General features: G+C 39.5%; 1 protein-coding gene across 1 annotated transcript; it reads right to left on the bottom strand.

Moving 5' to 3' along the window:
* Positions 1–4,456: 4,456 nt before the first annotated feature.
* LOC123949625 (olfactory receptor 1013-like) lies at positions 4,457–5,536 on the bottom strand. The gene has a single exon (XM_046017181.1). It carries the CDS (start codon positions 5,534–5,536, stop codon positions 4,598–4,600), a length of 939 nt encoding a protein of 312 aa, XP_045873137.1. The 3' UTR covers positions 4,457–4,597.
* Positions 5,537–22,801: the final 17,265 nt, after the last annotated feature.

Here is a 22,801-nt window from a genome sequence, read left to right as displayed (position 1 = left end):
CATTCCTCCAACTATTTCCATATAATGGATCTCATCTCATTGGCACACAAAGCACAGATGCTTTAGTCCTACACCCCTTTCTATAAGAGGGCTTTAACTTAACCTGCACAACTCTCTCTTGCTACTTGTCTTCACCTATTTAGGACTTCAACCAAACTAAATTACTCACATAATTGATCTCCACTTAAAAATCTCACATCCTAATACCCAAATTTGTAGCAACATGGATGGGACTGGAAGTGATTATGCTGAGTGAAATAAGTCAAGCAGAGAGAGTCAAGTATCATATGGTCTCACTTATTTGTGGAGCATAAGCAATAACATGGAGGATATGGGGAGATGGAGAGGAGAGGGAGTTGAGGGAAACTGGAAGGGGAGATGAACCATGAGAGTCTATGGACTCTGAAAAACAACCAGAGGGTTTTGAAGGGGCGGGGGGGGGGGAGGTTGAGGAACCAGGTGGTGGGTAATAGGGAGGGCACGTACTGCATGGAGCACTGGGTGTGATGCCAAAACAATGAACACTGTTATGCTATAAATAAACAAATAAATAAATAAATAAATTTAAAAAAAAAATCTCACATCCTAATACCCAACTTTTGTAGCAACATGGACGGGACTGGAAGTGATTATGCTGAGTGAAATAAGTCAAGCAGAGAGAGTCAAGTATCATATGGTTTCACTTATTTGTGGAGCATAACAAATAACATGGAGGACATGGGGAGATGGAGAGGAGAAGGAAGTTGAGGGAAATTGGAAGGGGAGGCGAATCATAAGAGACTATGGACTCTGAAAAACAACCTGAGAGTTTTGAAGGGGCGGGGGTGGGAGGTTGGGGGAACCAGGTGGTGGGTAGTAGGGAGGGCACGTATTGTATGGAGCACTGGGTGTTGTGCAAAAACAATGAATACTGTTTTGCTGAAAAAATAATTAATTAAAAAAAAATCTCACATCCTAGGAGCTTCACATTTATTGTGCTATGCTGAGGTTCATTTCTACACTATAATTTTTTTTCTGAATTTGCTCAAGTTTGAGTAATAGTTATCTTGGCAGGGATTTATGGTCGTTATATTAATAATGTACAAACTGGTGGATGATAGCCATCATCCCAGTAGTTAAATATGAACCTCCTCTGCTCTGTTATTATTTATCTATACAATGAAAAATACCTGTGCCTTATTAAGTTCACCTTCAATGTGATAAAACTCGGGGGGGAAATGAAAATAACTGACAGTGCTTATTATTACCCTTTTACTCCTGCCTTCTAGAAAGGCAAATAACTGAAAAAAATCAATAATTTTTTGGTCTATTGTTCAAAGTCTTCACAGAAGAAGAGATACTGAAAAGAGACCTGAGAAATGAGCCCAGGGCTAGCCCATTGTAAGGGTAAGGAGGAGAGGAAAGCAGTTCCATGAGGGAAAAAAAACAACCATATATCAGAGCCCTCACATGAGAGAGAGTCTGGTGAACTCCAAGAGTTGAAAGGGGTTAAGTAGAGATGGGTGTGTAGACGAACCAATAGGTGAGCCACAAGAGTGATCAGCTCACAAAGCCTATTGGAAGACATATTAAGGATTTTGGCATTACACGAACACAAATGGTTTTGGGGAAAATAGAGCAGAGTTTGAGCAAAACAAGAAGATGGGTATTGCTGGTGAGAAGAGGACATGGGATTTGAAATAGAGTGACAAGAATGGGTCTTCATAAGAAAATGACATTTGAATGGGATTTGCAGGAGAAGAGGTGTGAGGCCCCATCCCAGACTATTTTCCCTAAGACATACTGTCATCTTCTAGCTCCTGGATATAGTTTGTTGTCCTTTTCCCTATCAGCATACTGCATACAGCATACAGCACACAGGTCAGTATGATTTCTCTGTTTTGTTTACTGCTATACCCAGCACATATAGAACTGTTCCCAGCAACTAATTGGCACTTAATAAATATTTCTAGAATGAATGAGTGGGTAATTATCTTTATATCTTGAAGCTCTTTTCCCCAAAATTATTGTCTACTTCTAACCTCATACAAACTACTTAAGACAAATTGACCCTCAGCTAGACTTTTATGACTCAGTGCACTCTATCACTTCAGCAGGAAGATTATTAAAGAAGGGACTCTTAATCATCATCACCCTCATAACCATCAGGATGTCCTAAAATCCATCTTGAATTTAAAATAAATTGCAATGAAGGGCACTTGGGTGTCTCTGTGGGTTAAGCCTCTGCCTTCCACTCAGATCATGATCTCAGGGTCCCGGGATCGAGCCCCGCATCGGTCTCTCTGCTCAGCAGGGAGCCTGCTTCCACCTCTCTCTCTGCCTGCCTCTCTGCCTACCTGTGATCGCTCTCTCTGACAAATAAATAAATAAAATCTTAAAATAATAAAATAAAATAAAATAAATTGCAATGAAAATGTGGATGTGAAATAAAAGACACAGAAAAAGTCTGAGCCAATCGTGCTAAAGCATCCCATGTAGAATGGTTTCTCAAGAGGTGTATTCTTCTGTTTCCTGCTCCTCCACTGGAGGACTAAACATTTGGGGGAAGAATGTGTCCCCCTAACACCTGAAAACTAGTAGCAAGAAGTGAAAATACCACACAGTGTAGCTTGGACACTATAATCCAAAATCTAGATGAAAGTGAGGCATCTCATTAGTGGACTCTTATTTAGAAGACTGTGTCTTTCTGTAGGTGTGTGTGTGTTTGGCATAACAATGATCCTTTGAGAGCCATGCCTGACTCTGTATCCCCCTTCTAATTTAGCTGAGGTCAAAGAGAGACCAAAACACTTATCTACCCCTGGTTCCAATTGCTTACCCTTGGCAAGGAAGGACAGATGCTGGAAGTGACAGGATTTTCCCTTTCCTCTGATATTTTGGCATGCTTTGTTGGACTTGATATGTACATTTTCTCACAGACCTTTGAGACCTCTTCCACAGAGCAGAAATATACACCTCAGTCTCTAAAGAATCAATTAGAGTTCATTTGCGGTATTGGGATAGTATGTTAATTAGGATGTGATGAAATGAAAAATATTTTACTAAAATCTCACTGTCTTACCATTAAATCACAATATAATCACAAACGTGTCTGATAATAGAAATTCTCCAAATTGTTCTAAATAAACTTTTTTAGAGTGTATCATTTGTGGTCCATAATTTTTTCTACTGCCAGAAGATCTCCTATGCTTCCTTCTCTGTACTGTGCTCCCAGGATACATTTTCCTGTCTCATTCATCAGAAAACTCCTATTAAACCCTGATATTATAGATCGAATGATAGCCTTCTAAAATTTCTATGTTGACTAATAGTGACTCAGAATGGTGTTTGGAGATAGGGTCTCTATAGAAGGGGTTAAGTTAAGGGGTGCCTGCCCAGTTCAGTAGGCTAAGAGTCCAACTCTTGGTTTCAGCTCAGGTCATGATCTTGGGGTCATGGCATCAAGCCGCTTGTTGGGTTCCATGATCAACATGGTGTCTACTTGAGATTGTCTCTCCCTCACCCTTTTCTACCTTCTCCTCATGCTGTCTCGCTCTCTAAAACAAATAAATAAATCTTTTTTTAAGTGATAAAGTTAAAATGAGGTGGTTAGGGAGAGCCCTAATCCAATCTGATCTAAGTCTTCATAAAAGAAGAATGGAAATTTGGACTCACAAAGAGGTACAAGAGTAATTGTGCACAGAAAAGACCAAGTAAGGAGAAAGCAAGAGGGTGACCACTACAAACAGAGGAGAGACCTCAGAACAAATCAACCTGAGTGGCCCCTTGATCTTGGCTTTTTCTGCTCCAGAACTGTGAGAAAATAAATTTCTGTTGTTTCAGCCACCCAGTCTGTGGCGTTTTGTTACGGCAACCCTAGCAAATGAATATACTTGGTTATAACATTAGGCTTTTTTGTGTAAGCACAGCTTCATGTTTTATATGTAAAAGGACTTAAAATTGGGAAATGAGACACACCATAATGAAATATTCTCAAAGTCTAATGAATTCATACACAAAGGTAAACAAGCAAAGAAACACAAACATTCATAGAACCTTAAAGGCTATTCACTTCTTCACTTAGCAGAGATTTTCACAAAGAATCTTCTCATGGGTGTAAAAGCTTTTTGAAATCTGTCTCTCTATCTCTCTACCTACCTATTTCTATCTACCTCTCCATTTCTGGTCTTCATACAACGGCTCTTCTTTTATCCTTGATTTTTCTAATTGTTGAGGAAATACTCCTTCACTGAAAGCTCACTCTGACTCTGAGATATTTGCTCTTCCCTCTATCTGTTGCCATAAAAACCTTTTTATCATGACAAGCAAAACAAAACAAAACAAAACAAAAACTCTTCTTCACCCTTTTCAGAATCTCGGGAATTTTAGATTAGGCCCAGGTAGCAGGCATAACAGTTATTCCAAATGTACGAACCTTATTTATTTTACACACCTACCCAAATACATTAGTGTCAACTTAAAAAGACAATTGCAGTCAAGTGTTTCCACATTATCCAGTAATTTTTTTTGTTTATTTTTGTTATTTCTGAGAGTCTAGGCTAATAACAATGATGTGGAGATGACTTAGAAAAAAGATACAGTCATGTTTCCCATATTTTCATTTAAAAATTGGTGCCCTATCTAACATTTTCTTCAGAGCATCTTTAACATCTTTATTCCTTAAGCTATAGATCAGGGGATTCAACAATGGTATCACCACAGTATAGAACACCGACACCACTTTATCCCTTTCCAGGGCATAGCTCGTACTTGGTCGAGAGTAAATGAAGAGAATAGAGCCATAGTACAAGGTGACAGCTGTCAGGTGAGAGCCACAGGTAGAGACAGCTTTGAGGCGGCCTTGGGTGGAGCGGATCTTCAAGATGGCAGCAATGATAAAGAGGTAGGAGGCAAGGATGAGCACAGCAGGAGCAATGACATTGGAGGCCAGTATGAAATAGAGCACAGCCTGGTAGCTCTCCTTCACATCACAGGCCAGCTTGACAAGGGGGGGCAGATCACAGAAGTAATCATCAATGACATTGCTCCCACAGAAGCTGAGGGTAAATGTCTCACTGGTAATGATGATTGAGTTAAGAAAGCCACTAAGGTATGAAGCTGCAACAAGACTTGCACATAACTTTGAGGACATCACCTGTGAATAAAGTAGAGGGTTTGTGATGGCCACATAGCGGTCATAAGCCATGGCGGCCAACAGGTAACACTCACTATATGCCAACCCAGCAGAGAAGAAGAATTGAGCTAGGCAGCCAGCAAAGGAGATGCTTTTGTCTTCCGAGACGCAGGTCACCAGGATCTTTGGGGTGTAGACAGAGGAATACCAGAGATCCAGAAAAGACAGGTTCCCAATGAAGAAATACATGGCCGTGTGGAGCCGAGAATCAGCACAGATCAGAGAAATCAGGGTGATGTTCCCTGAAAGACTAGCGACATAGATGATGAGGAAAACGACAAAGAGAAATTTCTGTAACCACAGGTCTGACGTAAACCCTAAAAGTATAAACTCTTTCACTTTGGTGAAATTTTTCTCATCCATTGATTTTGGGTCTCTATGGTCCTTTTCTGTGAAAAGATTAATAAATATGTCAGTACAACCGTATATCAACTTCCCCTATCATTTACCATTTTAGATCCCTGAATACCCAACTGATGCACATGTGTTGTTCAATGTGAGACATGTTCATGCCATAGTGGATACCACTTTTTTCAGACTACTGAGAAATCAGTTCTATGCTGGGGGAGGAGATTAGTTATCAGGCATATAACATAGCATGCACCACCATATTTTTTCTTTGAGTATAGCTGATACACAATGTTATATTAGTTTCAAGTGTGCAACATAGTGATTCAGCAAGTTTATACATTATGCTATGCTCACCACAAGTGTAGCTACCACCCCTCACCACACAAAGCTATTAAAATACCATTTACAGTATGCACTATGCTGTTCCTTTTATTCCCTGTCACCATATATTTCTCAACTAATTTTTCCTCCTTTACCAGAGAGGGTCATTGAGTTATCTTTTCTCTTTGTACCTGATAGAGTGCCTTGTGAAAGATGTAAAAAACGAAGCATGAAGTAACGCTCTGGTTTCTCTGCTGGTTATTGACTCCTTTTGTCTTTACTAGAGAATTACACCCAGAAGGATATTTTTTATTATTCTAATCATATTTTGGAATATCCTTGAAAGCAATAACTTTATTTTATTCAACTTTTTATCCACAAAACCAGGAACACAGCTATGCATCAAGTAAATTGATGTAATTTGAATAATAGTTTTCCTTTGATAATAAGAAGGTGAGCCATAGCTACCATCAGATGGATGCTGAAAGGAAGCAGAATGTTACTCCGTGGCTAACTGTGTTCGTGATGTGGCTGAATGTCCTATAAAGAGTTAAAACAAAACAAAACACTGAACTGGCCAAAGTGCATGGTTTGGAGCAAAACAGTAAGCTGAATATGGCCCATAAAGACATCCAGGTTCTAGTTCTGGGAGCCTGGGAATATTACCTTATATGGGGAAAGACTCATTGGGTTCAAAATTAAGAATCTTGAGTTGGGGAGATTATCAGGGTGGGCCCTTAGTGCCATCACAAACATCTTTATAGGGAGAAGGCAGAGGGAGATTTGACTACAGACACAGGAGGAGGAGGAGGCAGTGTGGCCATGGAAGCAAAGACTGGAGGGATAGAGCCATGGGGACAGCCAGCGCCACCAGGCCTGTGAGGCAAAGACAGGATTCTCCAATGGAGCCTCTGGGTGGAGAGTAGCCCCACCTAACACCTTGATTTTGGCCCAGTGCTACTGAGTTTGGACTGCTGACCTCCAGAACTGTGAATAAATTTGTGTTGTTTTGTGCCACCAAGCTGATGATGATTTGTTAGTACAAGAGGTTGAGGAATTCAACCCCTGACAGTCTTCTTTCCTTCTGAGGCAGACGCAGGAGGCAGGTGTGTTGTCAGCAGAGCGGGAAGCAACATCTCCATTTGTCTGTGTTAAGCCTCAAGGATGCTGACTACTCTAGCACAGCACAATGAAAGAAGGGCTAAATTATCACTGTCAGGGTTCTGAGCTAAATTTCTGCTTTAGAGCCAAGGTTTTAAAATTCTCTTATGCTTGAGGGACACTGGGTGGCTAAGTTGGTTAACCATGGGCCTTCAGCTCGGGTCATGATCCCAGGGTCCTGGGATCGAGCTCTGCATTGGATTCCCTGCTCAGCTGGGAGCCTGCTTCTCCCTCTTCCACTCCCTCTGCTTGTGTTCTCTCTCTCTCTCGCTCTCGCTCTCACTCTTGATCTCTCTCTCTCTTTCTCTCTCAAATAAATAAATAAAATCTTTTTTAAAAAGTCAAAATAAAAACCTCTTATGATTGAGGAAAAAAACTTAATTTTGCTTTTATGTTACATGGTGGACTTAAAATTATTGTCTCACCTACTTTCCTTAATTCAGTGGGCCTTCAAGAAGCCACAGATGTGATTAAGTCCTTTGAAAACTGGAAGTTAAAACTATGACTTGCATTCTCTCTGACTTCACGGTTTCTTCACCTCAGTAGTCTGTCCTTCAGATATATTTGCTTTACCTCCCAAGGACTTTCACTTGTACCTATGCTGACTCCTCAGAGTTTCACATGTTGCTATACAGAAACCTTCCCTTCTTCAATATGTGTCTGCCAGGGGCACCTGGGTGGCTCAGTGGGTTAAAGCCTCTGCCTTCAGCTCAGGTCATGATCTCAGGGTCCTGGGATCGAGCCCCGCATCGGGCGGTCTTCTCGGCGGAGGGCCTGTTTCCCCCTCTCTCTCTCTGCCTGCCTCTCTGCCTACTTGTGATCTCTGACTATTAAACAAATAAAAATTAAAAAAAATATATGTGTCTGCCACACAAGCTGGGAAGTTGCTGGGCTAGACTGCAGAATTATATTGGGAATGAAAATTATAAAAGAGGTTTCTTCCCCAATCTCTCCTGTTTGCCTCTCCAGTTATTAAAATATAAAATAAACAGGCATGCCAATATATACATATGTGACTATGTATGTCAATACATTTACAAATTAACAAAAGGTTGAGGGTGCCTAGCATGAGACATAAGACACAGGTAAACAACATAAATAAGAAAATGTGAAAAGGAAAAGCAAAACCAACACAAAATAGAGCCAAGAATAAAACCTGTTGCCCATGAGCAAGTCCAATCCACTGTTCTGTACAGACCACAAATTTCCCTCAAAACTTTTCACCAGCTCATTTACACAATTAGTAGCATCCAAAAGACAAGTAAATCAATCAAGAATTTGGGCAAAACATTACCATTCTTGTTACCAACTTTGAAATCATTTCTTCTAAGAATCCTTGTGAAAAGAATGCATGCAATATAATGCAAAATATATTGAGCAGTATTCTTATATATGGAGACAAACAAAAAAAAAAGAACTTTTTTGAGCTACCTGTGTTTGTCATTCATTTATAGACTTAAATCTGGCTGCGTGCCTTGCCAGAGTCACAGGATGCTCAGAAACCTTCTCCCCATAAAACATCTCTCCTCACCATCTTTCAAATACCTCCTCATAGGGAGAACTTTCTAAGAAATAGATGCTTCTGAGAGTGGTCATCCACAAGGAACTTAAGCTCTGACTTCCCAGTTCTCTCCAGGCCACATGCACCTGCCATCGAATCTATATCTATATTTCTGTATAAAGATCTCAGATATTAAAGAAAGTGAAAAATAGAGACAAATAGATATAGATATACATACAGATATATAGAGAGAAATAGATATAGATATATTACATATAAATAGAGGTAGAGATAGAGATATCTATGATAGATGATGATGACAGATTGAGAAGATAGCTGATAGATAATAGATGATAGATGATAAATAGGTGATAGAAAGATGATAGATGATAGATAGATGATCGATCGATCGATCGATAGATAGATAATGGATAGATGATGGAGATAATAGATGATAGATACAATTATACTCCTCCTCTTAAGGAGCTGCTGTTCCATGCACTGTCTAACATAGAAAAAGAAATGTTTAAAGGTCATGAAAATGTTGACTCAAGTTAGTATTTCTAGTTTGATCTACTTTAAGGGCTAATAAGTTTCCTGCAAAATACAAGGAGGGACAACCATGGACCAAACACAGGTACATAGAGCTATAGAACGTTCAAGAGAAGGAAAACCTCCATCACATACATATCTAATTGCCTGTTTCACTGAAAAAGATAGGAATTGAACACAAGACATTTGGAGACATTTCAGCTTTTTTCTTCACATACGTCAAAAAGGAAGAAAACCTTACTGTATTTCACAAAACCGAACTATGTTATGGCTTGATTACATTAAGAATTGTAGAGGGCGGGTTGTCCATATAGTGATATACAGATGGAATTCCTCTGGTTAAACACAATACTTACTTCATGAACTTCATTTGAATTTCAACTCAAGTCCACAATTTTTCATGTTACCTTAGGAAAAAAAAAAAAAATTGCCTTCTATTTGCTCCATGGGAATCCTCCTTCCAATGGTAACAATGCTGGAGAAAATATAAGCCTCAGCTTCCCTTTGGGATATGCCACTAAAAGCAAATCATATCTTCTTGTGCTATTCTGGTGCCAAGTGAACAATTACAATAGTTAGTTATCTTTCTGGAATGAAGAAGGGAGAGATCATTAATCATGAACAAAATTGGTCTAATTAACCAGTAAAGTCCATTTCCTTTGTGAATTTCATTTGCATATTTGATATAGAACGGAATTCAGCAGAAAGAATAACCAATAGAATTGTCTGCACATAATAGATGCTCAGGAATTATTTGTAGTCCATAATAACAACAGTAATAACGAAGATAATGAAGATCAGAATTTTAGCTCTGAACCATATGGAGTACCACTTAATAAAATGTGCCCTTTTGCAAACAATGAAATTGAGAGACGGAATTTGAGAAATGAAACTGAGAGACAGAAGCAAGTCACATGGTTAGAGCAAACTTTTTCTCTACATCAGACCGTGATTATATTTATGCATTTGAAATATATTTAGCAAGCAACTCCTGTGTATCCAGCACTGAGTGAGATGTTGGGGGAGATAAAACTATGAGTCAAGATAAGGTCTTAGGTGAGCTTATAATGGCTAAGAAGCAAGCCCAGGACAGAGATTACCTAAGTGTGAACCTCAAGTCTACAATGTACTATTTGTTGGGGCGCCTAGGTGGCTCAGTGGATTAAGCCGCTGCCTTCGGCTCAGGTCATGATCTCAGGGTCCTGGGATCGAGCCCCGCATCGGGCTCTCGGCTCCGTGGGGAGCCTGCTTCCTCCTCTCTCTCTCTGCCTGCCTCTCTGCCTACTTGTGATCTCTCTCTCTGTCAAATAAATAAATAAAATCTTTAAAAAAAAAAAATACAATGTACTATTTGTGTGATCAGGAACAGTGCACTTAAACTCATTTAGCCTCAGATTTCCTATCTATAAAATGGAAATAGCCTGTCTTCCCCATATAATTGTTGTGAGGATGAAATAAGGTAACATATATAAAGGTTTTAATAAATATCACTTAAAAATCAACAAACAAGTAAAAATTAAAATAAAATAGAGATAGAGTGCCTGTTCTTTTGGAACTTACTGCCACATGAGGGTAGAAATCAAATAATTATATGACATTATATTTATACATTAAGACAAGAAGACAAGTGTCATAGAGGCATAATACTAAAGTGTCCACAGTTGTATTACAAGACCTGACATAGTATATAACCTTAGGGAAGGTTAATCTGAAGAGTTAATATTAAACTTAAAAATAACGGATAAGAGGAACAGGAGTTCAGGGTAAAGTGGTGACAAAGAAGGGGTGGCAGGCTACCAGGAGGATGGGGAGAAGAGTATTACAGTGATTATAAGAGGTACAGACTTCCAACTTGAGGAAAACACTGTGGGTTCAAGGAGGCGAAGGAAGTTCAGGGTGGCTGGACCCTGATCAACAGATAAATGGAGCAGCACTGAATTAGGCAGAAGAGGTGGGCAAGACCAGACCACTTAGGACTGGGAAGATTTGTTGATGACTGTGGAGTATATTCTGTGGACAATGTGAAGCCATTGACATTTTAAGAAACAATATTATGTCAGGCAAAGTAAAACCTACAGGTCATCCCTATACTGCGACTTAGAAAGATTGTATCAGCACTCCAGGTGGGGTTGAAGAGCATTTCTGTCCCGCACACAACCTGCACAACCCTCGCCCACACATGGCCAACCTTGAAGCATAGAATGGAGGGGGAGCTCATGGAGGATGAGACGTGGAGAACTTCATGGGGCCCCTGGAATCACTAAGAACCACACAGAGATTGCAAAAGGACAGAGATGCTTGGCGCAACTGTGTCGAGGAGGGACCAGAGGTCATTTTTAGAGGAATAGAAAGAAGGAATAGGATCACAGTCACCGGCTGCATTCGTCAAATTTATTAAGAGACTCTCGCACAATGAGGGAGATGCCACAAAAATATGACCGGACAGATTAGAGTGGGCCATTAGCACATCTATAATTAGAAACTAAATCAGAAAAAAAAAAAAATGCTCAACACTGCTATTTGTGACCCTATGATAAATCCCCTGTCCATCTCAACAACCTCAGACTAATAAGGTAACTTGACAAGATAATGTGTCAAGGTCCTCTGAACGATACAAAGGCTCATAAGTCACAGCCTTACAGCCTCTTCAGCCACTTCTGCTCCTCACTACCACCATGCCCTCAATAATGCAGACCCTCAGAACGTGGGCTGTGGCCTGAAAACCCTCCACAGTTACCACCTTTCCTTGGGTTTGGGCATGCTGCCTCTTGTGCTTAGAAGACCCTTGTGTGCTACTGTACCTGGCATGCTTCCCTCAAGCCACACACTTCAGGTCAGAGGTTAACCTAATACATTTGGCATTACCCACGCCCCCTGCACCAACAAAATTAATCACTCCCTGCACTTTGTACTAGGTAATCACCAACCCAATGCATTCTGTACAAACTACAGTGTGTAACATCGGGAACTCAGGGGCACTCCACACCTGTCCACCTTTCACAAATCTTAATAAGAGGAATAAGTTGCAATTCTAAGTGTTTGTGAAATACCAGACACAGGGTGGAGCATTTTTTGGATATTAACTCCTTCAAACTTTAAACTGTTAAACTGTTCAAAGAGAGAAAAACCTGTGTAGAGCAGTGGAGAACTTTCCTAAGCAACGTATAACAGAAATTGACAGAATTAGCAGAAATTCACAGAAAAAAAATTAACAAAAATTAACAGAAAAAAAAAAAATTAACAGAAAAAAATTATGAGATAACAGTTCTTTAAGAAATAAATTTGTTTTTAAAAATCAGAAAATGTCAGCAACTGCATTTAAACCTGTGAATCATTTGATCAGTTAATACATGTAAAGTGCTTAGAGCCTTGTTTATTTTTTTAAAGATTTTATTTATTTATTTGACACAGAGAGAGAGATCACAAGCAGGCAGAGAGGCAGGCAGAGGGGGAGGAGGAAGCAGGCTCCCCGCTGAGCAGAGAGCCCAATTCGGGCCTCCATCCCAGGACCCTGAGATCATGACCTGAGCTGAAGGCAGAGGCTTAACCCACTGAGCCACCCAGTGCCCTAGAGCCTTGTTTAGAGCACACAATATTCAATATATAAATTTAGAACTAATATTCATACTGTTCCTGATGTTTCATTTCTCTATTTGGAACATCGCAGTGCATTTTTACATCTTTCTTGAGGAGGTGAGGCACTAAAATTTCAGAAATTGAAGTTTTTCTGGTGATGTGAAATTGCTGACTAATATTTTTGTAAAATTCCACCCTGCAGCACCCTGAGGAGAGTATAATAACAGGAAAGTAGGGAGACAAATTGACAATAGCATCAGCCACCCACCAGAAGAAGAAAGCTCTATTACCATATTCCCAAATGCAAGAGACACCGAACCAGGAGGAATAGAGAAATTGAATATGCACAGAAGTTCTATGGTCCCTATTTATGATCCAAATCCCAAACATTATGTGGTTATGTTAAGAAACAGAAGGCCTAACACACACATACCAAATATATATATATATATATGTATATATATATATATATATACATATATATATATAATAAATATATACATATTCCAAGACATAACCCCTTAAGAAATTCTGAACCCTCAAATAAACCTCTCTACTTCATAATAGTTAACGTGCCTAACCAAAATATTCACACATATTTGAAGGTCCGAGTTTGGTTTTCTTTGTTAGATTATCCTCTGAGGATACAATACAAACACAATGAAAGCTGATGACAGGAGGGGATTGTCATGCCAGATACATATTCCCCTTACAGGTACATCTACTGAGCTCTGAGGCTCTGATGTATAGCCATCTAGCAATTAAAAGAAGGAAAACCAATAATGGATGATGACTAGTAGAGCTTCAAAGAGAACTGAGATACACAAAATAAGAGAAACCTTTGAGGAAATCGATGAAGATCTCCAATGGGTTTTGTGAAACTAACACCCTTCATAAATGAGCTGTAAAAAACCGTAATGGAATGTTGAAAATATTATGCCCCTTTTGGTATTTAATTTTATTCATTTTAAGTATGAATTTATACATAGTTGAAATTCATGTATAGCATTTCATAGTTTTTGTTCTGTTTTTCAAGATCCCAATGAGGAGTTCAATCCCATGACCTTGAGATCATGACCTGAGCCAAAGTCAAGAGTTGGATGCTTAGCGGAACTAGCCATTCAGGTGCCCCAATTTTGTTGTCTTTTCTCATGTTTCTCCTCCTGGAGACAAAACTCCTTCACTGCATAACTTCCAGCCCATGGATAATCCTTTCTATTCAGGGAGATTCAGACATGCTGTCTACCTTGGATTCAACTGCCTTTATCTTTTGCAACTCCTATATATAAATTCCCCTATCTGGCCAATGTTGACCTGTGGGTATGGACATCTTTGCCCTCCTCGTTCAGCAGGAAAAAGCTGCTAAAGATGAGACTCCCCCCCACCCACACACACACACACACACACACAAATGCCAAAGATTTGTCATTGTCCATCTGTCAGCAGGGAATGTGGAGGCTGCTTTTAGGCAGCAGGCTTGAACAATGGAAACTTGAGCAAGGCCTAAGGGCAGACAGTGACCACCAAGGTGAATGCAGTGAATAAGCAATCCATCCCAAAATAGCCACAGGACCCAACTAACCAATGGACTACTTACACCCAGACACATTTACAAAAAAAAAAGGGAACATTCCATTCATTCCCATACTTCCCCACTCCACCACATAACTGTGGCCCTTCACCACAACCCCTCAAGTTCTTTCCTGTTCACTGCTCCGTTGCACTTTTTTCAATAAAATTTATCTCTTAAAGAAAGAAAGAGGACATGAGAGTGCAAATATCTCTTCAAGGTCCTGATTTCGTTTTCTATGGATATATACCCAGAAGTGGAATTGCTGGATCATATGGTAGTTCTATTCTTAGAGGAAATTCCATACTGTTTTCCATAACGCTTGGAACCATTTATATTCCTGCCAAAAGTGCATACGGATCCTCTTTTCTGCATGCCCTTGACAACACTTGTTATCTTCTGTCTTTTTTTTTTTTTAAAGAGAGCCCATTGTGGGACATGAACTCATGATCCTGAGACCAAACCTGACCTGAGATCAAGAGTCAGGCATTTAACCAACTGAGCAACCCAGGTGCATCTCTTCTTTTTGATAATAGTCATATTATCACACAAAAGGTATGAGGTGATGCCTCATCACCTTTTGATTTGCATTTCCTTGATGATTAGTGGTCTTGAGTATCTTTTTATACACTGACTGGCCATTTATATGTGTTCTTTGGAAAAATATCTATGAATGTTCTTTGCCCATTTACTAATCAGGTTTTTTGTGGTTTGGTTTGGTTTGCCATGGAGTTTTTAGGGTTCCTTATATATTTTGGATGTTAACCTCTTATCAGATCTATGGTTTGCAAATTTCTCTTTTTTTCCCCCCCAGTAAATAGGTTGCCTTTTCAGTGTGTTTATTATTTGCTTTGCTGTGCAGGAGCTTTTTGCTTTGATGTAGTCTCACTTATTTGTTCTTTGTTTTGTTTTGTTTCCTATACTTTTGATATCAAATCCAAATATATATATATATTCCTGAGACCAATGTCAAGGAGATTTTCCTCTACTTTTTCTTCTAGGAGCTTTCAGACTTTCAGGTCTTACCTCTCTAATCCATTGGATTAGATTTCTAATCCATTTTGAGTTGGTGAGTGCATATGCTATAAAACCAGGGTCCCTTACTGCTGTTTTGCATAATCCCACATGGCTTTTTGTTGTAGCTTTCTCAATTTTATCTTAAACCTTAAACCTTTTATCTTAAACCTTAGCATTGTAATATTTATTTAAAGTTTTCATTCCAGGACCTCCCCTCCAACCCACACCAACCTGGTATAATATTTGCCTTGTCATATATTTGCTGTATCATGCATATATGCAAAGTCTACATATATAAGAAAACACAAAATATGTTTGCACAGCCATATCTATTTAAGAGCTTATATCAATCAAATATTTCTCACAGAAAAAAAAATCTAATTTTTAAAAAATGGGTAAAAAGAGATGAGTAAAGTCTTAAGGTAGTGTCATTATTTCCCTGAGTGCTGAAAACTATTTCCTTCTCTTTATTGGCTTCATCAGAAAGTACCAGAAAGCATTAACTGTCTTTTTAAAAAATTCTCCTTTATTGTTGTATCACAACTTTCTAAAATTCCATAAGAACATAATTATCTTTTTTTTGGGGGGGGGGGGTTCTTTGGAAATAGTCACGAGTTACTTATAAAATGTCTCATACCCCCTCCCAGTGTGAGAGTTATGGGGGCTTTCTCTTCTTCCTACCCTATGACCCAGCAATTGCACTACAGGGTATTTACCCTAAAGATACAAACGCAGTGATCCGAAGGGGCACGTGTACCCGAATGTTTACAGCAGCAATGTCTACAATAGCCAAACTATGGAAAGAACCTAGATATCCATCAACAGATGAATGGATAAAGAAGATGGGGTATATATACACAATGGAATACTATGCAGCCATCAAAAGAAATGAAATCTTGCCATTTGTGACGATGTGGATGGAACTAGAGGGTATCATGCTTAGTTAAATAAGTCAATTGGAAAGACAACTATCATATGATCTCCCTGACATGAGGACATGGAGAAGCAACATGGGGGGGTTAGGGGGATAGGAGAAGAATAAATGATGCAAGATGGGATTGGGAGGGAGACAAACCATAAATGACTCTTAATCTCACAGAACAAACTGGGGGTTGCTGGGGGGAGGTGGGGTTGGGAGAGGGGGAGAGGGTTATGGACATTGGGGAGGGTATGTGTTATCGTGAGTGCTGTGAAGTGTGTAAACCTGGCCATTCACAGACCTGTACCCCTTGGGATAAAAATACATTATATGTTTATAAAAAAAAAAAAAATTGGAATGGGAGGCAAACCATAAGAGACTATGGACTCTGAAAAACAACCTGAGGGTTTTGAAGGGGAGGGGGGGTGGGAGGTTGGGGGAATCAGGTGGTGGGTAATAGGGAGGGCACATATTGCATGGAGCCCTGGGTGTTGTGCAAAAACAATGAATACTGTTACGCTGAAAATAAATAAATAAATAAATAAATAAATAAATAAATAAAATTCTAATACCCCCTCCCAGTGTGAGAGTTATAGGGGCTTTCTCTTCTCTCTTCATTTCTTTCCTTCCCTCCTTCCTCCTCTCCTGTCTTCTTTCTTTCCTTTCTTTTTCAGGAGCAGGTGTCAAGGCACCCAACAAGGAGTAATTGCTCTAAATATCAGGGGGACCAGGTTTATTGACCGAGTTGTGCCTCTAACTCCATGACCTTGAGCAGATCGGTTTCCTCACTTAACAAAGAAAGGGCTCAGCCTAGTGTAGGTGTAAGGCAGTTTTCACTCCTAACATTTCTATGACTCAAAAAGGCCATATATGAGTTTGAGGCCTGAGCCATCAGTGGTTAACTCTTCAGAGAAACCATTACAGCAGAATGCTAACTCACACTCTTCTTGCCTGTGGGAGACCAAAGCTTCGAGGCCCAACATTCTTACTGATCCCTTTCTAACAAGATGCCTTGGGTATCATTAGGATTGATTGGGTGCTCAGAGATCTGCAATTACCGAACTCGAAAGAATTTATTTCACTCCTAAACAAGTTTCAGAGGAGCTAATTAATCAAGGCAATTTTAAATACGAAAACTTCCTGCGTGATAATTGCTGTTCAACTCTGAAAGTTGGCTCCCAGGGCCTGGCACAGGAGAGGGAGCAAAGCTGAGCCTGGGGGTGGATGACTCCTTTGTAAATTGATCAGAGCAGGGGGGCCACTTTCCAGCATGATCGTTCCTTTTTTTTTTTTTTGTATGATCATTCCCTTGATCGCAAACTCATCTTCTTACAATTTTAACCCCCTGCCTTACAAAACAAAATAAAATTTGCTCCAAATTCAACAATATCTGGCAAACCCAGGAGATTAATTATAAGAATCAGAAGCTATAGTTGGAAAGGCTGTAATTCACATCTTAGCTATGTCAAAGAACATGTGTCTTGTACACGGACACTTCTGGTTGGAACACGGTCTCTTGATCTTGAACAAGTTAAATTTAAAACTCCTATTTCAGTTTCTTTCTATGTAACAGCAGGTTAAATAACATTGACTGCAGTGGAAAATAAACAAGGCATATAATGTGCCTGGGATGTAGTAAGAGCTCAACCGTAATCTTAAATGCTCTCATTGTGTGGCCATCACTCTTCCCACCCTGGCCATTGTCCTAGCTCCTACCAGGTCCCTAACCTCCAGTTCCTCATTTCTGTTCCATAAAGCTGCCTCTCCACTTGGTTGCCCTGCCTGGTACAAATGTTGGTCTCTTACTATAGAAAGAATAATGCCCCAACTCCCCACACTGATTAGGGGATCTGACTCTATCTCATCTTCTTTCCATCTCCCCCACCCCTTCCTTCACATTCCTATGATCTCAGCTAAATCAGATCCCTTCTCTGTCATATCACTAAGCTTTTCCTTTCTCATCACCTGTTATCCTCACTCTGGCTAAACGTCCCACCCCTACCTTCACTGCCAATCTCAAGAATCACTTCCTCCGTGAAATCATTCACTTCCTTAATCCAATATGGTTTCTTTCTTTCTTTTCTTCCTCTATCTCTTCCTGCCTTCTTTCCTTTGAGCCTCCATGAAGCCATGCACTTGGTTCTGATGACTAACTCTATTGTTATCAATTTTAGTCATTTATACATTAGCTATGCTTTATTTGGTTGGAAATTTCCTGAGGGTGGAGGCTATATCTTTCTGCTTATTTTGCTTAACAGTAATGATAAACACCAACAAATCTCTATACTATTTAACTTCCACAAATAACTCTTATTTCATCATTCACAAACGCTTTTAATTCTGTTTTATAAATGAGGAAAATGAAGCGCTCCTGGAAGCAAGTTAGCTTCTGGAGACCACAACAAAGGTTATGACAGAGTCTGAAACTCTACTCTTTTGACTTCCTGGGGATCTTCTGAGCCCAAAATTTTCTTGATCTTATGTGGACAAGATTGATGGTCTTTTATCAATGTTGTCAATGATCCTTATGCTTTCAGGCCTCCCACATAGTTACTTACATATTTGCCAGAATATTAATTGGATCTCAATTTTACCAAAAAAAAAAAAAAATGCATGAAACTGTAAACATGTCACTTCCCCAGCCCCCACCCCACTTCCACTTTCTGCCCCTTCTCTCTGCTCCTTGACACAGTCTTTCCCACCATTGGGTCCAGAGACCCAGAACCTCCTAAGAACCTCTTATCAGGTAGAAAATCCATGGCATAAAATCAGGTAAATTGAGATAAGGGGCAGGAGTGATGATGTATCTTTTACACCAGCAAATAGCAAATTAAATACTTAAAGTCTATACATTGGCAAAACAATGCTTAAAACAGTGCTATTGACTGAAAATGAAGAATGCATAGGTAAAACAGGGTTCTTCTCAAATCTCAGCCTCAATTAAAAATGAATAAGAGAGTCACTATCCTTGAAAAGGACAGTAGAGAATTGAGTGGACTTTCTGAAGAGATTTCCAGGGGTTTTTAAATAGATTTTTTTTTTACATTTTATCTTATTATAGAAACATAAAGAGAAATTTTTTTAAGAAGTCATATTTGGCGAGTCTCCCCACACAAATATAACTGCTACTAAGTTAGATGACTTATTTGTTTTCTTTCTTTTTTGTCTTTCGTCCCTAGGTAGTGCTTTTAACACATGTAAATATCATTTTATTTTTATTTCACTTAACATAATGTCTTTAAGTTTCATCCATGTTGTAACATGTAGAAAAATCGTGTTCCTTTTCAATGCTAGATAATGCTCCTCTATACGGGTAGACCCCATTTCAAAATCCAAACATTTTTGAGTGGGTATTTGTTTTGTTTCCAGCTTTGGGCTGTGGTGAATAGTGCTGCTATGAATGTCAGTCAGCTTTTTAGACATGCAAAGACAAAGCAAAGATTTTCTTCTGAGATAAGGATGAATATGATAAAATTAAATATCGGACAGCTTATAATCATCCATTCTATGATATTACTAAGTACCTACACTGTAGAAGGCATCCTGCTGGGGAAACATTGGTGAACAAAAAGAGTTTTTCAGGCAGTGTGCAAATACAACAGTGCCAAGAAACACGGGGCCAAAGATGGGGCAATGGGTCCCCCCCGGCCCGTTGGGAGACTCCAACTGTGGGCGGCCTCTGTAGGTATTTTTCAGAAAGTTCACACAGAGAGGGTCTGAGGCATGCCCATGGGTCCCACAGGGACTAACCCCTACATTCACTATTCCTCTCTCTGCTTCACTGCAACACACTCCTGTGGCCAAAGTCAGGCACCCGACCAACTACTTCTACAGCCCCACTGAGGAGAAGGGACCATGGTGCAGGATGACATCATTGAATGTCCATGGAGATACGGTCAAGTAAGAGTTGCTGAATAGGTGGGCATGGTGGGGTCTCTGGTAATTGTCACTCCCATGTTCCCAAGTCTGTCTCCATATTTACCAGATATATCTGTGGCTTTCCTCTGATGGTCATTTTACTGACGTCTGTCTAGTCTTCCACATGCCTGTCTAACCCACGAATGTTCACATTAGAGAGGCATCAGAGTTTGAAATACATAATAAGTCAGCATTAGAGTAGATCTGAATTCCATTTTCATTCCACTAAGAGAAAGGAGAAAGGGAAAAACAGCTTTAATATCATTTCTCTAACCTTAATTACAGCTCTTTTAAATATATGACTGCTGGAGAGAGTCAAGTATCATATGGTTTCACTTATTTGTGGAGCATAACAAATGACATGGAGGACATTGCAAGATGGAGAGGAGAAGGGAGGTGAAGGAAATTGGAAGGGGAGGCGAACCATAAGAGACTATGGACTCTGAAAGACAACCTGAGGGTTTTGAAGGGGCGGGGGTGGGAGGTTGGGGGAACCAGGTGGTGGGTAATAGGGAGGGCACGTATTTCATGGAGCACTGGGTGTTGTGCAAAAACAATGAATACTGTTATGCTGAAAAAATAAACTAATTAATTAAATGAAAAGACAAAATAAATAAATAAATATATGACTGCTGTAAAAATTTTTTTTCAAAATTATGACTAAAAATTGTTGATCAGGAATTGTTCACAGTAATTTCAACCAAAAACCTAGAATAAAACTGTTGTGTTCATGGAAGAAAACTTGAATTTCCCATTCAAAAACTTGGAGAGAAATTATTTGTGATTTTTATGCAAATTTTAAAAATCTCCTCTATAATTTTGTATTTAATTTTATTAGTAGTATATTATATTTTAAAATAATGAATTGTCTAAACAAACCCCAGTGAGATACCCCAGTCCTTTCCCAATTTCTTGACTGTTCTGAACAATTATCACTTTTCTTTATTTCACTGTGACATGATGGTAACCACTGTGACTGTTAACTTTACTTGCCAACTTGGCTGGGGCACGGTTCCCAGACATGTGGTCACACATTAGTCAGGAAGTTTCTGTGAGGGTGTCTCTGGATGAGATCAACATTTAAATCAGTGAAATTTGAGGAGATTACCCTCTGTAATGGGGGTGGGTTCACCCACTCCACTGAAGGCTTGAAGAGAATAAAAGACTTGCCTTGTCTGAGCAAGAGAGAATTTGGCAGCAGACTCCTTTCAGACTGGAACCACAGCATCAACTCCTTCTGGGTCTTCAACTTGCCAACCCACCCTGCAGATTTTGGAATTACAGCTTCCATAAACTGATCAGCTGATTCCTTTAAATAAATCTCATTCTATCTATCCACACACACCCTATTGGTTCTGTTATTCTGGAAGACCCTGACCAAGACAAACACCAATGACAGTAGCAAATGACCAGCGCTCAGGATGTACCATGGACCCATCCTAATCTTAACAAACGTTGACTGTGTATCTATTATTATTACCATCCCCACTTTGTGTATGCAGTTATAGGAGCTTAGAGAGGTTCAGTAACTCGACCAAGTTCATGCAACTATTAAGCAACACAGTCAAAATATGAACCCAATATGCCTTGGTTGTAAGGCATATGTTCTTGTCCAATACTCAGTAGACTGTATTTCCAGAGCTGTTTAGGAATAGAGTTTCTCAAAGCATGGGTTGAGTCCTATTAGTAGGAAATGAAATTAGTTTAGTAGGTCATGACCAGCATTGTTTAAAGAAATAGAATAAGAAAGATTGGAATGGAGGGAATGGAATGGAATGGAATGGAATGGAATGGAATGGAATGGAAAGAATAGAATAGAATAGAATAATGGAAATAAAGCAGGAGTTGCCAAACTTTTCCCATAAAAAAGGATATAATATGAAATATTTTATGCTTTGCTGGAAGACTGTCTTTGGGACAACTACTCAACTCTGCTTTTATAACCCCAAAGCAGCCACAGGCAAGCCACAAACCAACAGTTTGTGACCTACATGTTTTCAACCCACAGAGTTCATCTGGATTCATTTTTGAGGCAAAAAGCAGGGCAGGGATGCTACTGGCCTTTGATGGTAGAGGCAAGAATGTGACTAACCATCCTGCAGTGCGAGGAACAATGCCCACCACAAAGAATCATCCAATCCTTAAAATGTCAATAAGGCTGCGGTTGAAGAACCCATGTAACACAATGGCTGAATTCCAACAGAACTTTGTTTATGGACACTGACATTTGAATTCCACATCGTTTCCACAGTCATGAAATATTATTCTTCTATTGATTTAACCAACCACTTAAAAATATAAAAACCATTCTTAGCTTTCAAGCAATACACAAACAGGGACCAGGCTGGATTTGGCCCCCAGACCACAGGTGGCCAATCCCTGAAATAGAGCAATCAAGATGTACTGCAGGTGGTAAAACTAAGTATATTTTATGACACTCTTCTTTCAGTTAAACACTTTATGTCTCCACTGGTTATGTTATCTCTGTGTAAAATATATGTATGTATGTATATGTGTATATGTATTTTTACTGTGGTGCATGTTTGAAGGACAGGATTCTTTGGGGATAAATTATTCTTTTCTAAGTGTGAACTTGTGGTACCCCTGTGAATTGTGGTTGATTCAGTATTCAGTATGTTCTCCTTAAATTAGAAATTCTGGGTTGAAACTCCATAGAAAACCACCTTTAGGTGAAGAAGTGAATTCGGGTTGGATAAACTCAGCCAGGACCCAGCTGTGAGC

Source organism: Meles meles, chromosome 8 (assembly GCF_922984935.1).
Source record: "Meles meles chromosome 8, mMelMel3.1 paternal haplotype, whole genome shotgun sequence".
Classification (NCBI taxonomy): domain Eukaryota; kingdom Metazoa; phylum Chordata; class Mammalia; order Carnivora; family Mustelidae; genus Meles; species Meles meles.
Note: the sequence above shows the minus strand (reverse complement) of the source record. Positions and strands in the feature narration are given on the sequence as shown.